The 16,786-nt window shown below is 41.9% G+C and overlaps 1 protein-coding gene across 6 annotated transcripts in view; it reads left to right on the top strand.

Annotated features, from left to right (window-relative positions):
• GREB1L (GREB1 like retinoic acid receptor coactivator) overlaps positions 1-16,786 on the top strand; it is a 104,570-nt gene that overhangs the window by 75,848 nt on the left and 11,936 nt on the right. For 4 of the 6 annotated variants that reach the window (XM_075585205.1, XM_075585207.1, XM_075585203.1 and 1 more), the window contains exons 14-27: positions 371-505; positions 1,134-1,331; positions 2,190-2,370; positions 2,946-3,138; positions 3,263-3,396; positions 4,393-4,732; positions 5,678-5,793; positions 5,879-6,126; positions 7,142-7,695; positions 8,893-8,995; positions 10,590-10,748; positions 12,544-12,683; positions 14,030-14,191; positions 14,827-15,034. In XM_075585205.1, the coding sequence (XP_075441320.1) occupies positions 371-505; positions 1,134-1,331; positions 2,190-2,370; positions 2,946-3,138; positions 3,263-3,396; positions 4,393-4,732; positions 5,678-5,793; positions 5,879-6,126; positions 7,142-7,695; positions 8,893-8,995; positions 10,590-10,748; positions 12,544-12,683; positions 14,030-14,191; positions 14,827-15,034 (2,871 nt within the window). The remainder of the gene's footprint in view (positions 1-370; positions 506-1,133; positions 1,332-2,189; positions 2,371-2,945; positions 3,139-3,262; positions 3,397-4,392; positions 4,733-5,677; positions 5,794-5,878; positions 6,127-7,141; positions 7,696-8,892; positions 8,996-10,589; positions 10,749-12,543; positions 12,684-14,029; positions 14,192-14,826; positions 15,035-16,786) is intronic. The other 2 variants (XM_075585206.1, XM_075585212.1) reach the window with 1 other exon arrangement.

Genomic DNA, 16,786 nt, shown 5'->3' with positions numbered 1-16,786 from the left:
TAATTATAGGATAGAAGGGAAGGCATTTATTAATTTTCTGTAAAAATGTTGTTTATGGTTCATTTATGTGGAAAGAATATATATGGCTGTATGGGCTTAATCCAAAACCTGTGCCTAATCTTTCCCCAGGAACATCAAGCCTAGAAATTGAATATATTTTGATCTGTTTATGGGAACATACAATGTCAGATGTGGGTAGAAATTGATTCATGATTTAGGTTGAGATTGGTCTGTATTTGTGGGCCCTTTTGATGTTTGGTTAAAGTACCGGTATATATTTTGTGTGACTAGTGTGGGTGTGGGGTTCAAGCAGTTAGAAACCAGAGCACTACTAATTTTATCTATTCCTGAACGTTTTATTCATTACTAGGTGATGATTTAGACAAGTTACTGGAGAAAATACAACACAAGAGAGGAGATAATGTTGTGGTTCCTTTTAGTGGAGATGTTAAGGACTGTGTGTCATCTCAGGAAGCAGCCACGATGGTTCCTACACAAGGAAGAGGTATCCTTCTGTTTGCAATGGGTGAAGCTTCTGTTGAAGGGCTTAATGGGCAATTTTGAACACTTTGTTTGGGTAACACTTGTGTTTCCAGTCACGTTGGAATCTGCGGCCTGGACATTCACTGCCTGAGTGCACTGCAGGCACATTCATTTGTATTTGTATTCGTACAACATGCAGTTTGGCATGCAAATCCTGTTTTCCTGCACCGGATGTGACATTAAATGCACTGTCTCAATCACTTCAACTAGAAACCAGGCTTTTCGGAGGAACAAGCTATACTGATGCTTTATACTCAAGCTACCAGAAACCCTACATTTTATAAATGCTTTGTGAATCTGTTATGGTTTATAGTGACCTTTTATTCTGACCATGCGGACACTTGTTAAATACATTTTTGTATTTAATAACCATTTCCATAGCATTTTAAACACTATATAACGGGACGAGCACCAGACACACAAGACCTAATTTAAGGGAAGGACGCTCTACTGGGGATCTTATTTTCGCTTTTAAAATGTGGTTTTGTGTTGGGTATAGTGTTTGCCCGATTGTTCTATTCCTTTGCTGTCTGTGATGTGTAACACGTTGGTGTAGTCACGCCCTGCTAATGTACGCAAATGTGTTCTAGGTTCGGAGGCAGAGAGCTTCCAGATACATCAGTCTCAGCTCCTGTTGGCCCGGAAGCTTTTGTCACAGGTGTGCGCCATAGCAGACAGCGGCAGTCAGTGTCTGGATTTGGGTCGCTTCAGCAAAGTTGACTTCATCATCCTGGTCCCTCGCTCAGAAGTTCTGGTGCAGCAGACTCTGCGGAGAATTAGACAATCGGGTAAAAAAATGAAACCGTAAATATTGTTTTGCCAGACAATAGGGTTGCGAACCCAGTTAAAAGCTTTGGTGCAAAGTAACCTGTAGGCACCTTCACCACCAGGCTAATTTTTCTGGTCAATACTAATAAATGCTGATGAGCCTCATTTGTGCATCAGCTGGTGAATAGTAGAGGCTGAAGTGCCATAGAAAAGAGAAGCATGGCGTATTGTTGCATTGTTTTATTTAAACACCGTAACAATGTCATTTAAAAAATGCTTTTTTGGTTCGGAAGCTATTGGATTGTAAGGGAGTTAAAAAAAAATAAAATATATATATATATATATATATATAATTTTTTTTTTCAATGAAAGAGCCTTAATCACAATTTACAGGGTCTAAGGGGAGATTCAGTGATTGCCAATGCAAAGTATTGATCCCCAGTCTGGCGTTGACTGCCATTCAAGTCAATGGCGGTCAACACCGACTCAGGTTGGAGGGGTCAATTCACGTCCACGCTGCAACAATGACACGTCTTGATCTGAACAGCAAGATGCCTGGAGTACGTGTTTACTGACAGGGACTGAACTGTCAGGAATGGACTTTTTTTTAGCATAGGAGCCAATGTAGATCAATTTTAGTCCTTACTGTATAAAAAAAGCTTATTGTGAATAGGGAGCAGACGGGAGGCAAAGTTGTAAAAAAAATACAAAAGTCGGGTGGTGGAGCTATTCTGCTGCTACTTTTTCTTTCCATGCTACAGTGGCCTGCACTGCACTGGCAGTGAAAGGGTTCTCCTCCTTGCTTGTATAGTCGGAATACCAAGCAGTCATTTGCTTTTTGTTTTTTTGGCCTTAAACATGATCTGTCCTTTTGGCAGGAGTGCTTGCAGACCTGGGTCTAGAGGAAACGGCGTCGGCACATCAGAGAGCTGATAAATACGTTCTCCGACTGGACGGGGATGTCCAAGCCAAGTTTGAGGCCTTCGTGAAGAAAGTGAAACAGAATCCCTACACACTCTTTGTTCTTATACATGATAATAGCCACGTTGATTTAACTAGGTGAGCGTACTGAAATGCCTGGACCGGTTCATCCTGCACAGTCCTGATAAACTGCTGGGGAAATATGACAAACAGACGGGAATTACTACTTCTAATCTAAAGGAAGACTTCCTTGTATTACGCTGAAAAAACATGTCTTTCTATTTTCTTTTAAGCACATGCAGGTTGATGGCAGATGACACATTTTGCTTCATAAGTCATTTCTGACAAATGCTGCAGATGTATTAAATAAATCCTACATAATGTCATGTTTTGTTTTATGGATCTGGTTCAGTCCCTTCGCCCTCCACCCCCCCCATCTCCCGTTATAATTGCGCTGGTTTTGCTTCGATACAGAGACTGCCGACAGTTTCACATGTTGACCACATGACTCTTTATCTAGCGATGGAAACAAGCTGGCAGCAATTAACTGGGATTACAGCTCCGTTATAAATAAACAGCCACCATGTGTTACAGTCCATTGCATCACTGAAGGGGTTATAAAAATGCACACGTGCATGTGTACAACTGTTATACACACACGGGCAAAAATCTGACTGCGTGGTGGATCCTCTGACACTTTCTCCCCTCCTCAGTGCCATTTCAGGATCTCTGTCACATGGAGAGCCAACTCAGGGCTTGTCTGATCGTATTATCAATAGCCGAGAAGTGCAAGAAGCCCTGAACCTCATTGTGCTCCAAGTCAGCTCTTTCCCGTATGCCTTACAAACACAGCAGTCCAGGATCAGCCCGTGTAACGAGGTTCACTGGATTCAGCCGGACATCGTGGTAAGATGCAGAGTTCTGTCATTTCCTTTTCTTTGTTCTTTGTGTCATGTAGACGTCATATTGACATGTTCAATTACAAATAGCATGCACTGTTTCAACTTGTACTGGTGTTTCTCTGCCCCAGGAGGACGTGAGCATTGACCAAAAGCTTTACTTTGGCTTAAATGAATACAGCAAATCTCTTCAGTGGGGCATCACAAGCCCCCTTCTACGATGTGACGAGACGTTCGAAAAAATGCTTAACACCCTCTTGGAAAGGTAAACGGAGCTAGACCGTATTATTATTATTAATAATAATAATAATAATACATAAATATTTAGGATCTACTTTATTTGTATGTTGCCAATATATTCCTCGGCGCAGTACAATTTGGGAGGGAGGATAATATGTTTATAACAAAATCAGTACTGTGAAAGGGAGGCTTTAGCTCAATGGAGTTTACAATCTAGAAATTGCATGGATCCCAAAATAAGCACATGAAATTGGCAATCAAGTATCACAAACAGATCTGTTGTGTTCCAAACAGACTGTCTACGACTCTGAAAGCTGTTACAATAATGTGCTACACTTGGGCACACAATCAGGATTTATAACAGGAGCACACCGTTTGCGTAAAAATGTAGAATTCTACATTGTCACATAGTTTACATATAAAAAGTGGGAAATTAGTATTGCTGCTTTAACCTGTGATAAACACACTGCAAACGCAATTAATGCCTATTCTCTCATTGAAGGGCAGCAGAGAACACAATATATGCTAGTTTCATTAAGGATGCGTTGGTCAGGATTGTAAAAGTGTGTGTGGGGTGTGTGTGGGGTGTGTGTGGGGTGTGTGGGGGGTGTGTGTGGGGTGTGTGTGGGGTGTGTGTGGGGTGTGTGTGGGGTGTGTGTGGGGTGTGTGTGGGGTGTGTGTGTACATTTGAAGTATGGGTACAAGATGAAAATTGAAAGTAATCACTCATTGGGAAAACCCTGATTATGTACTATTGAATTGCACTTTAATATGCTAATTGTGAACTGTAACTTGTGCCCATGTGTAAAGGACATATGAACTCATGTAGTATATCATAGAAGTTTTACATGTTTCATATATATTGACATTTATCACATGAAAAGGGGCCACTTTCACACATGTAAATGACACTTTCTTTTAATGTTTGGTTATGCTTTGTGTTCTATGTGCTTGTACACCTTTGTTACTCATGAAGTATACTAGTCAGGTCTCACATTGTTATCCTCGCTGTTCTTTACAGATACCCCAGGCTGCACAGCATGGTGGTCCGGTGCTACCTTCTCATTCAGCAGTATTCTGAAGCTCTGATGGCCCTTACAACCATGGCCTCACTCAGAGATCATACCACACCGGAGACGCTGAGCATCATAGATGACCTCCTCAGTTCCCCGGGAAAGGACAAGAGTGGTCGGGGGCACATGCTAATTATCAGAGTGCCTTCAGTGCAGCTGGCCATGCTGGCAAAGGAGAGGCTACAGGAAGTGAGAGACAAGCTCGGGCTGCAGTACCGGTTTGAAGTCATCCTTGGTAATCCTGTTTCAGAGCTCAGTGTTGCTAAGCACTTTGCGGCTCGGTTAAAGGTGAGAAGGATGTAGGCGAACACACTGGTTGACAGTCTAGGCCACTCTTTGTTTCTAAAGCAATCTTATAACCAGTCAGTCCATATTTTGAAGTCACCATCTTATTTTTGTATACCTGTTGATCCTGCGAATGCCGGCACCTGATGTTATTTAGCTGCACAAATTCATTATCGTACACTGAGTGCCAGAAATCTGAAATCCAGGCGTGTGCTTTTTTGCTCATACCCAGTAGTGGGTAGTATCAGTATCAAAATGCAAAGGGCACGGCTAAACATCCAATAAAAAGGGAGGATTGTCAAAACCAGGACGGGGCAGAAATGTCGAGCGTGGCAGCCGACAGACTGGTTTTGCAAAATGGCTCTTGTCCGACCGTAACTTTTTCGTATGAAACCTTAGACCGAAGGATGTAACTTATCTACATATAAAATGATTTTAAATGGGGTCCTTTTCAAACACCCTTTAAAGGGGAAGTACTATAAAGGATAATATTTGATATTTAAAACAAGGTCACTCACTGACCATTAAAAGAAAAAAACAAGCGTGTTAAATATTTCTAAAATAAATTTTTTTGCTCTACCCTGAATGTTTAAACATTGTAACCCAATTTTAGTTTTTTTTTGGGGGGGGGGGGGGGGGGGGTGAGTGTTGGTTTTAAGCTTTAAACTTGAACTTCTCAATCCTTTATCTTGGTTTACCTTTCAGAGATGACAATCGCCTACTTTTTAAAGCAAATCTTGGAAAACTAATTATGCTTTTGGACTAAGGATTCACTTTTTGTTTTCTTAAGCTCTTGCTGAATTCTGAGGGGTCAGTCTGGTTTGCCGTGTCTGGCAGGTGTCTATTAGAGAGTGCATGTTAACAAGCTTACGTTTTATGAGTAAAATGAATAATTGCAGAAGTTTGAAATGCAAAATATGTTACCCAACTGCAAATCTTTTTGTCAAGGTCTGGCGGGCTTGTGAGCATGAAGATTGGGTTCCACGAACCTTTTGGGATCTCGAAGGCCTGCCTTGTATTGTCATTCTTACTGGCAAGGATCCCCTTGGAGAAACATTCCCCAGGTATATACACCCCCATATAAACATCTTGCAGTTTTTTGTAATACTTTATCAGTGACCGGAGACGAACTGGTATTTTATGTTCTAGATCGCTGAAATACTGTGACCTCCGGCTAATTGACTCCAGCTTTTTAACTCGTACTGCGTTGGAACAAGAAGTAGGCCTGGCCTGCTGTTATGTGTCCAAAGAGGCTGTTCGAGAACCGATGGTGGCTCTGGACCTCAGTGATAAGGAGGTGGTGGACAAGGTTAACATCAGCGACAATGATTCTGGAGAGCTGCTCATAGACCTTGAAAGACCCCAGAGTAACAGCAGCGCAGTCACTGGAACCTCGGGTAACGTAATCTGCTGATTCTGTCATTTTATAATGCATTGAATTGATCAAATACAAATACTGTTTCATTTCAGTTCTATCCATGGAGGATAATTTAGCACGAACAGGCGTAATTTAAAAAAAAAAAAAATTTAATACAGTAATTATCAAATACTACCATAGAGGATTTGAATTGTGTTGCTGCTTTAAAGCCCTGAATACAATTTAACGGTGGGGCTCCCCCCCCACACCCCATTATGCTATATATTTTTAAACAAAGCACAATGCTGTTGGAACTGTTAACTTTATACAAATCCTTTGTCTCAACTAGTAAATACCTTAAGTTGTGGACCCGAGCTTGTTTTGAAATACTATTCCATGTATTTGTAGGGATCCCAGCACTGGCTAGACCCATACAGTTTTCTATATACGTGCACGAACTTTCCATGTAAACATAGACATGGATAACAGTTGAACACTTAAGCCCATCTAGTCAGCCCACTTTCTTTAAAACATGACTCTCATATTTTGAGATGGTTTTTTTTTTTTTGTCTATCCCAAGTACTTTTGAATCCCTTCACCATACCAGCCACCACCCTCTGTGCTGAGTGGTTTATTGCAGGCGCTCACCAGCCTTGCTGTGAAGTACTTCCTAACATTTTCCATTGAACCTCCTCTCACCAGGTTAAGAGGAAGGCCTCTTATTCTAGCACGTCTATTTCTGAAATATACTTATCTTGACAACTTTGGGGACAAACGGTCCTATTAATGAGGCCCTTTGGATGGGATGCAGCATCAGATATTGCACATTTCTACCGACAAGTTTTAAAGTCTTTAAATTCCTATATATTTTAATTCACCAAAAGTTAGCAATGTAATTTATGGGAGAACACCATTCCTTAAATATGTAATGCATTTTGTTAAACTAGTTCTGCATGGTCTTGGAAGAGCGCAGACACGACACTGGATTGGTTTACATTTTGTCCCTTCTGTTCACCATACTTGTTCCTAAGCTGTAATCGTTTTGTCCGGCGCAGGTTCTGTTGCAGAGAATGGGGTCAGTTCCTCGAGTGCTGCAGACGACACACAGAGGCAGCCAGCCAACCTCGGCTTCCAGAACATGTCAACTAGCTCTGTGGATGAAGGCGCTTATCCAAACTCTACAGCCAGCGATCTCTGCAAACCGGACTGTGACTCTATGGATAACCAAATGGCGAGCAGCACCACATCAAAGCTGCCTTCTTCATCACAGGCTTTCCAGTGGACTTGTGAGTTAGGGAGAGAGAGCAGGACTGTGCATCTTGCTCTGCCTCGCATTGTGGTACTGTCGAAGGCTGCATACAACCTCCTGGCCTCACAGAAAAGCGGACAGACCCTTTCTATGGTTTCTCTCTTGCCCCACGCAGACGTGACTTGGTTGAGCTCCTTGAGACCCTTGCTGCACAAAGACATGAGCAGCGAAGACCAGTCCTTACATTACAGGCAGTGGACCGCAGCCAGGCAGCACCACGCAGACTTCTGTAACCCCAGTGAGGCTGGGGGATTGAGGACTGCTCACCTGCGTCGTCTGCTTCTGACTGGACCACCGCAGGTCATTATTGTTCATGCTTTCCACTTGATCAGATATGAGTGGAAAATGCCCTCTGGGATTTCGATGTGCTACTTCTCACTGGTGTGCTGTGTGTACCAATGATTATTATTCTCACTTCAGACACAGGCACAGAAGTATATAATATGTAGTATCTAAAGCAGGGGTGTGCATTATTTTCCCCCTGCGCTGCCCCGGCCCGCTCTTCTGCCCTACTTGCGCAACATCCGCCCCCCCCCCCCCGCTCAGCTCCGGCGTGGGTCATTTGACGTTTGACGCTGGGTTACCATGACGATGCGTCGCTGGAAGCCAAGGTGAGTTTGTTACAGAGGCCTCGCTTGGTCTCCCAGCATTTAATTTAAATGCCTTGGGGGAGAGCGTGGGACCTCTGTAAATGCCGTAAAGCCCCCCTTCCCCCCCCCCCCCCGCCCCAAAAATCTTGCGCCCCCAGTTAGAGCACCCCTGATCTAAAGTACTTATTTGAGAACATATTTTAAATACCCGATAAAACTGATCATAGGGATTATACAAAAGTACTGAGTGGCATTGATACCCTTGGCACCTCGGGTTTGAGGCACCCAATAGCAAAAACTAAGTGCTTCTGTAAGTCAGCCACCAACCTTCATTAACATATGAACTATCACGACAGGCCGCCCTACCATGATCAACACTTCTGTCCTTCACTAGTGGGGCTGAAATGCTGGTCAACCGTAATCTCTCAAATTGGTAAGAGGGCCCATTTTAATCATTTAAAAAAACTTCATAATACCACGATTTAATATGTAAAATAGATGTTACAATGTGCAATATAACATCTGACAGCTGTATAGTTTGTCGGCTTTAAGCAGACGGCTTGTCCCTTTCATCTGTCCCTTTTATAAATATAGTTACTTGCTGATGCTTATGTGCAATATGTACTTGTCCTGTATAACACATTGTAGCAGGGTTCGCTCTGTGTAGGCGCTATGCAAGACCTTCAGAGGGTACTTACAGGCCTGTCAGATGTCACTTGTGTTGTCTTCACCAGCCCTTCTCATTTTTACCATAGTCGGACTCGTCCCATAGACTTAATGTCCAAATATTTTCATTTAAAATGCTATTGGTTAGTTATACAACGCTGAGATATTGCTGATTTTGGAACCAAACAAATGATTAATTTCGGAAATCCATATGCTTTCCCCTCGTCCTCCCCCTCTAAAGGTTGGGAAAACTGGTGCTTACTTGCAGTTCCTGAGGATACTCTTCCGCATGCTTATCCGTCTTCTGGAGGTCGATGTGTATGACGAGGAAGAGATACATGCAGGTAGGTCTCGCAGCACGTGCAGGGATTAAAGCAACAGCCCGCACTCCTCACCATTCCTTGCCTATTGCTTACTCTTTTCAACACTGGTTTTATTGTTTTTAAATCCCATGCTCCGTTGAGGGAGGTATACAGGTTTGAAATATTAAGTGTAGATTTGTGTATGGGTGCTCAAGTACGTTTAAAGAAACACCGTGCCCAATGTTATTTAGATTGAAAACACTGAAATAGTGGCCTCCATTCTCAGTGGGTGAGCAATAAACAATAATGCGTTGTTCACATCGGTCTTGTTGTCCAAAACTTTCTTCAGAAGCATAGCGGTGAAAAACTCCTCCGAGCTGGGTTCACACCCCTATAACATCACAAATATTTCTCGGAATCACACATTAAATAAGACACGGTTCCCATTTTGGGCATAGTTTACTCCCTTTTTTCCTCCAGCCCACTCTGAGTGTTGGCCCCCAGCCAGTAAGAGACGGTAAAAGCAGCGCACAGCCAAAAGGAGTCTGGGTCAGGGGCAATACAAAATACCTTTATTCTTGTTCCATGGATAAAAAAGAGGCACAAGTAACCTATGTGTTTCACACCTGTGGGCGCTTTATCAAGGAGTATAAGGTGTCAGGGAGGATAACCTTGTGCAGTGTAATAAAAAATAAATAAAAATCACAATTTAGAGCTAAAGTTACAGAACAGGGTATGTTTGGGGGAAAGATTCGGACATAATGTAGCGGTTAAATTCTCATGGGCTTCTTTTGAAGAGGGTTACTGCTTTAACTCTCCAAATATTGGTGAGCCCTGAAGCCTATCGCCAGCACTAAAGGAGTTATAGATTAACCAAAGAATTAGTAAATGGTTAAATAGGACATAAAATGTGCAATGAAGTTGGCATAATTAAGCCTTTGTTTAAAGTGCCTTCAAGAGGGAATCCAAGTATGCGATTTTTTTTTTTTTTGTGAGGGAAAGCCCTTCTATTTATTTTAACATAGGATAAAAGCGGAGAATATCTGGAGATAAACCCCATTAATTTCAGCTCCGGAGATGCCTACCGCTGTAGGGGTAGCTACTCGGCTAGCAGGGTTCTCAGGCCAATAGGAACCTGTGACGTCATCAAAATTGGTTTACGTGACACGGGAGCATTAAATTGTTTGCCACCCCCCTTTGAAGGTTTATCTCGGAGGGGGGGAGGGAGAGCCCTCGTAGCTGAATTTCATGGGGTTCAGCTCTGGAGACCCCGTGCTTTAAACCATATGAAAAAATAAATAAATGACTTGGATTGCTTCTTTCATGCTAATAATAAATGATAATGGTTAATTTAAAGGTACAAATGAAAAATGTATTGAGAGTCCCTTACACACCGTTTTATGCTTCCTTTGAGTGGTTACATTTAAATAAAAAAATTATAATTATGCTGTAGCTTTCTGGAGGACTCTGTATTTTGGGTAGTGTATAAGGTTACCTGTTTTATCTTTTGAAATGTGGTTTTTATGTATAATTTTAAAGGAATAGGAGTCTTGTTTTCCTGTGATTTCTCATCCTTTTTGGTAATTCTATTCCATTTGAAATAAAATGTAATTTCCTCCCTTCCCCCCCCCCTCAGTAGAGGAGTGTGAAAAGGATGAAGTCGCCCAACCAGAACTTTCTCAGTGGCCTGACATTGAAGTCTTTAATAAAATGCCTTTTGATGTCACTGTACATGATCCAAAGTATCGACTCATGAGCCCACTGTTTACTGAGAGGTTTTCACAGGCTAAACAAGGTGAGAAACTCCTCTTACTGGAGGGGGATGGGGGGCAGCTAGTGCTTTATTAATAAAATAACTAGATATTTTAATAACCAAGTGATCTTGAATATTTTCATAACTTTAAGTACCTATTTGGTGAACAAGGATTTATTTGTTAACACAAATCACGTCGACGTTTGTTCTGTTCCAACACTGTAGCGAGTGAGGATAGGCAGGCAGCTTAACTCCATCCCATTTACCAAGCTAGGGGATGCTTCTTATATGCCGAAGTGTTTATTTCGCACAACACATAAATAAAAAGGGCAACAAGTATTCAGTAAACACTGTGGGATGGGAACAAGGAAGGTGAAGGGGTAGCTACAATGGCAAATGGGAAAGCACTAGGTATAGGTAAATAACATTGACTTTAACAAGGGATAGGGGAGGTGTGACTACTCACAATGACTGCAGGGTTCAAAGAGGAAGTGTGCTTGCTGGAACAAGGCAGGGGCTGCACCAAATAGCAGGGAGAGGAGGGGCAGTCCAACTCACACAGGAGCAAAGGGGAGTTACCAAGGCAACAGGCTCAGAAGCCAGGGAAGGGAGTTACATTTGTACCAACAAATATATTAAGGACTGACAGCAGTCACATAACAAGGAGAATCAAACGGGGGCCAGAACAGGTTTATTGACGTGACTGAAAAACATTTCAGTATTACCAAAGAATGAATAGCAGTGGGTAGAGTATAATGTTTACAAGGTACATGGGTAATTGTTACACACAGGGATGTGGGGTTTAGTAGCCGTCTCTTGGCCTGTGATGCTGATATATAGTGTGCAGACAGACCTGCTTTTGTTTAGTCCTGCATCTGCAGATCACTATTGTATCTTCCTGATAAAAAAAAAAAATCGCTTGTTCAGGGAGCTTTATGAAAATATTTATCCTCCATTGCTTTGTAACACTCCTGCCCCCCCCCCTCCTCCCCTTGGTTCTTTGTTTCCTGCTGCTTCACTGGCGTGAGTGCCGGGCATGAGTAGGGGAAAGGAACCTTTTAAATGGGCCAAAATGCCGCCCTATTGAGCACAACCACATGAAGGAGCAGCTTAAATGAATAGAAATAAATCCCAGGTTCCTGTAGTACATGGAACCAAGCAATCCAGCATGACATGAAAAAAGTATATTTAAAATGACCTCAGACCTTTCTTTAAAAAAAATGCATCACAATAAACATGCTCTGCACTTTATCTGCTTTTGTTTGACTTTGGTGCTGGCAGAGATGCTATAGATTTATTTTTTTACTGAATATATCCTGCTTCTACCTTGTGTTTTACCCAACTTTTAACAGTATGACCTCAACATGAGTACTGTATACAGCTTTAAAGTATTACAGAGCTGACCCTTTATTTTCAGATGCTTAGGACAGACTAATATATTAAAGATCACTGAGAGGGTAGGTGCACTCACAATTTCGGTGCAGAGCTGCCACGGGTGCTCAAATCCTGGGAACAAAGAAGCTTGCACTCCAGTGGTCTTGGGAGAAAAAAATAAACATGTTTTAGTGGTGCAAAAGTACAAAGATTAATGTTTCGCTCCTAGTCTGGGCCAAAGGTATAAGAATAAACGTTTCGGTCGGCCCACACGAAGTGCAAAAGTACAAGAATCAACTTTTTGGTCCACTAAAACATTTTTTGCCAAGATCGCTAGAGTGCCGTCTGTTCTTCCAGGATTTCATATATTTCCGAATAATATTTCATCATTTGGCTGCATCGACTACAGTGTGTTTATATCAGAAGAAAGCCATTTTTTAAAATGCGTTTCCTCCCTGTACAGACTTGGACGCAGAAATCAAGGTCGACGAATCCAGGAAGCGCGAAACGGTTTCCATGATGCTTACTAAATATGCAGCATACAACACATTCCATCACTGTGAGCAGTGCCACCAGTACATGGATGTCAGCTCTGTAGCACAGGTAAGTAAGTTTACTGTATACATCGGCCGCGGCTTTTGTGGTTCAAATAACTCCAGTAACGTTCATAATTCAGTCACATCCACTTGCATTTTATAAAGTAAAGCACTAATATTGAACCTTTTTTATTCTCCCCCCCCAATCTATTTTAATCATAAATAACGGAGATGCTTTGTGTCACAGGTTATATTCCAGAATGATATCTTGTTAACTCGAAGGAGATTAAGGTTTCTTTTTAATGCCGATTTACATTCACCCAGTTTCTGGTCTTGGCAAAATATTGAAAAAGCCTCCTATTAAATGACTGATTGCAAACCTTACATGCTAAACTTCTACAAGTCACTTGCCTTGCAAGACTGTACAGCCTCATTTAACACTCGCATTAAAGTGGCAGGGGAGCCCCTCAAAATAGTAAATGATGTATTACTTTAAGCACTTCCCCAGTTGGTGACCTGTTTTCCGCAGTCTAGAAGTGTCCTAACGTATTTTTCTGTTTTCAAAACGTTCTGGCGCATCGGGATTCTGCAAATGCAATTTTGCCATTTTATGAAGAAGCAAATGTATGTGGCACTCGAAATAGACATTTAAGCTCAAAGTGCACAATAAAAACGACAATGTACAACAGATGCTGCGGTATTTTTGGTCCTCCTGTGTAAGTTCAGAAAGCCTTGGTCACTGCATTTCTGGGATTGCGGCTACATTCTGTTACAAAGCCGGGTGTAGAAAATAATTGACTGCAGTCTACTTAAGTAATTCTACGAAATAGAGAAATATTTTTTTTATAAATAGATCAGTTCTGTAGTATTAGATAATAGTGATTTTTTTTTTTTTTTAATTCAACTCTTAATTCTATTTTTAATGAGCTTTAAAATATCCTTTGATTTCTATAGCAGGTTTAACCCTCCCAAGCAGTGCAGGATCTTTGGCAACAAATTATCACAAACAGGAAAGTGTTGCCAATATTCCCAGCAGTTTGAGCTGCAAACTGTAACAATAGATAATTTTACCTTCCTTATACAAGAATACATTGTAGCTGCCAAGTTACGCTAGCTGACGGATTGATTGAAACTGCAAGGCGGCCACTATGTTAGGCACACAGGATTTATAACCGGTGCACCAAATGATTGCCAGCTTGGGTAAGAATGTAGGATTCTACATGGTCACATGTTTGACATATACAAACAAGTAAAAAGAGGCAAAAGAAGGGGGAACGGGGAAATGTAGTATTGCTGCTTTAAATGTGTTGTGTGTGTGTTCACAATAACAGCCAAACCTTTTTGTTTGTACTAAACTGGTGGCACACTGCATCTTGGGATATGGGTACATACTTAAACTTCTCCCTTCTTTAGATGCCAGAATCCACCTTGCATGCCTTCACATTCTCGTCTTCAATGCTGGGAGAAGAAGTCCAGCTTCATTTCATCATCCCCAAGTCTAAAGAACATCATTTTGTCTTCAGCAAACAAGGCAAGCACTTGGAAAGCATGCGCCTTCCCCTGGTGTCTGACAAGGTGGGATCATGTTTGCTTCCCATCTATTTACTGTACGTTCAGATGTTGTATTTGTATGTAGAAGTATTTATTAATTAAAAGTTCTATGGAAAAAAGAAAGGGGGAAAAAAAAAAAAATATATATATATACATATACATATATAATCATTACCTTGTGTGTGCATGATATGTATGTGTATTTCCAGATGTTTGTTGTAAAACATGAGCAACACCTTTTTAAAATTGAGGATTGGATTAATATACCACATAGGGTAGATGCTACCACATTTTTATTTCTTGCAAACAGGACGTGTAGAATGGACAAGCCTATCCTAGTGCACCCCAATATAGTTTTAAACATGGTATATTTGGAGATTGAGTATATATATAAAATACATTACCTCTCGTTTTTAAAGTTTGTTGGAATATTTATACAAGTTTCTACATTTAGATACATGCATTCATGTCATTTTATGGTGTGCTGTACTTGCTTCAATAAACAGTTGAATGATTTTAGTTGAGCACTTTGGGGTGCAGACATGGTTCTCCAGTTTCAGCGTGGCTTCTGGTCTGCCTCTGTTGTGATAACATCGCCAGCAGTGTGCAATGGAGAAAAACTAAAAATACAACTTATTGTTTCTGACTTTTTTTCGTAGCAAAACCCAAGTATACTGAAGAGCCCAATTTTCACGCCTTCGAGTGGGCGCCATGAACACGGCCTTCTGAATCTCTTCCATGCCATGGAAGGTATCAGCCACCTGCACATTCTGGTGGTCAAGGAATATGAAATGCCACTTTACCGTAAATACTGGTCCAACCACATCATGCTGGTGCTGCCTGGCATGTTCAACAATGCTGGAGTTGGTAAGTAATAGAGCAGGATTATTTTGCCGTAATCCAGGGGGGCGCAAACTTTTTTCCCTGTGCCCCCCTGCCGGCGGTTCCCCTCTCTCCGTGCTCCACCTCCTCACCCCGGCTCAGGCGTCTGCGGCATGACCAACGTTGCCATGGCAACGCGTCTAAGAAGCCGAAGGAGCCAAGGTAAGTGAGGTTTACAGAGGCCTTCGCTGCTCCCCCGGCACTTAATTTAAGTGTGTTCGAGAAGCGCGCGGGGCCTCTGTAAACCCCGCGCCCCCCACAGTCAGTCTCGCGCCTCCCAGTTTGCGCACAGCTGCAGTAATCCATCTCCGATCTTGGTCTGAACAAATGTTTGGGCTAAAGCACTTGTGCACATCTATGACCTCCCCCAATAAAAGCAGAGGCATTTAGCCATATCCTGCACTGAACGGGTTAAGAAGGGATGGCATAGCATTGTAGTGAATTGAACATATTTCTTAAAACCTATAATAAATAACTTTAATATAGCGCTTTTCTCCCAATGAAACTCAAACACTTCAGTTATAAAAATGAAAAAAGAAGAAACCAATGTTAAAGATTCCAAACACAAGAAAAGATACAATACGGGACGGTTGTGATTAATTAAATGTCTAGGTAAACGGGTAGCTCTAGAGCCTGGCTTTACAGAATAGGTTTCCAGAGAGAGAGAGAGAGGGTGGGGGGAGGGGGGTCTTCGCACTGTACAAGGCAGACTGTTTAAAAGAGTGGGAGCAGCGTGGCTAAAAGCTCGGGCCCCAAAGGAAGTCAAGAAGATTCTGGGAACTGTTAGGGGTCCTGTATCTGCAGATCGACGTGATTGAATGAGTGGAGGAACTAGGAGCTCTTTCAGATAGCTGGGACCCAGGCTATGTCCCCAACTCAGAGATGAGCCTCTGTAGATATGACGGATATTAAGGATGTATTTATTCCAATGGAGGCGTTGTGGCTATCTGAGGTATCATGACTTCAGTTGGGGTGGATATGAAGTCACCGCACAATGCTAGTGGACTTGGGGACTATTGCCCCTGCCTGGGGTTAGTTGGGTTTACACCCAGTGTGAAAGCATGATGGGTGTTCAGACCCATATGTTATGCTTCGGGTGGGCATTGGATAGCAGTGCAGCCAGTTATTTAAACAGTAAACATGACTTATTCGGAAACCTTTCCTCTTCTGCAGTGAATAAGGTATCTTCTCCCCCTGAAAAAAGTATAGTTACCTAGTAGATGAGGATGAAAAAAAGACGCGTCCAAGTTCAACCTAGGCTAAATTTAGATGACAGATACTTTATCCTCTATCCTACTTGCCGTATATTGATCCGGAGGAAGGCAAACAGAAAACCCAGTGACATATCATCCAATGATATCTCATAAGGGGAAAAGTTAATTTCTTCCTGACTCCAAGAATTGGCAATCGGATTACTCCTTGGATCAACATCTGTCCCATGTTTACTTATTATATATATCCCTGTATTCCTTTCCTTTCTTAAAAGACATCCAACCTTTTTTTGAACAAATCTATTATCACAGTCTCCATAGGTAATGAGTTCCACATTTTAACTGCCCTTACTGTAAAGAACCATTTCCTTTTGTTGCTGGTGAACTCTCCTTTCCCCTGACCGTAAGGGATGCCCCTAGAGTCCCCTGTACTGGCCGTGGGATGAATTGTTCTTTTGAAAGCTCCTTGTACTGTCCCCGAATATATTTGTATATAGTTATCATATCCCCTCTTAGATTTATTTAC

Source organism: Ascaphus truei, chromosome 2 (genome assembly GCF_040206685.1).
Source record: "Ascaphus truei isolate aAscTru1 chromosome 2, aAscTru1.hap1, whole genome shotgun sequence".
NCBI lineage: Eukaryota > Metazoa > Chordata > Amphibia > Anura > Ascaphidae > Ascaphus > Ascaphus truei.
This window is presented reverse-complemented; position numbering and strand designations above follow the sequence as displayed.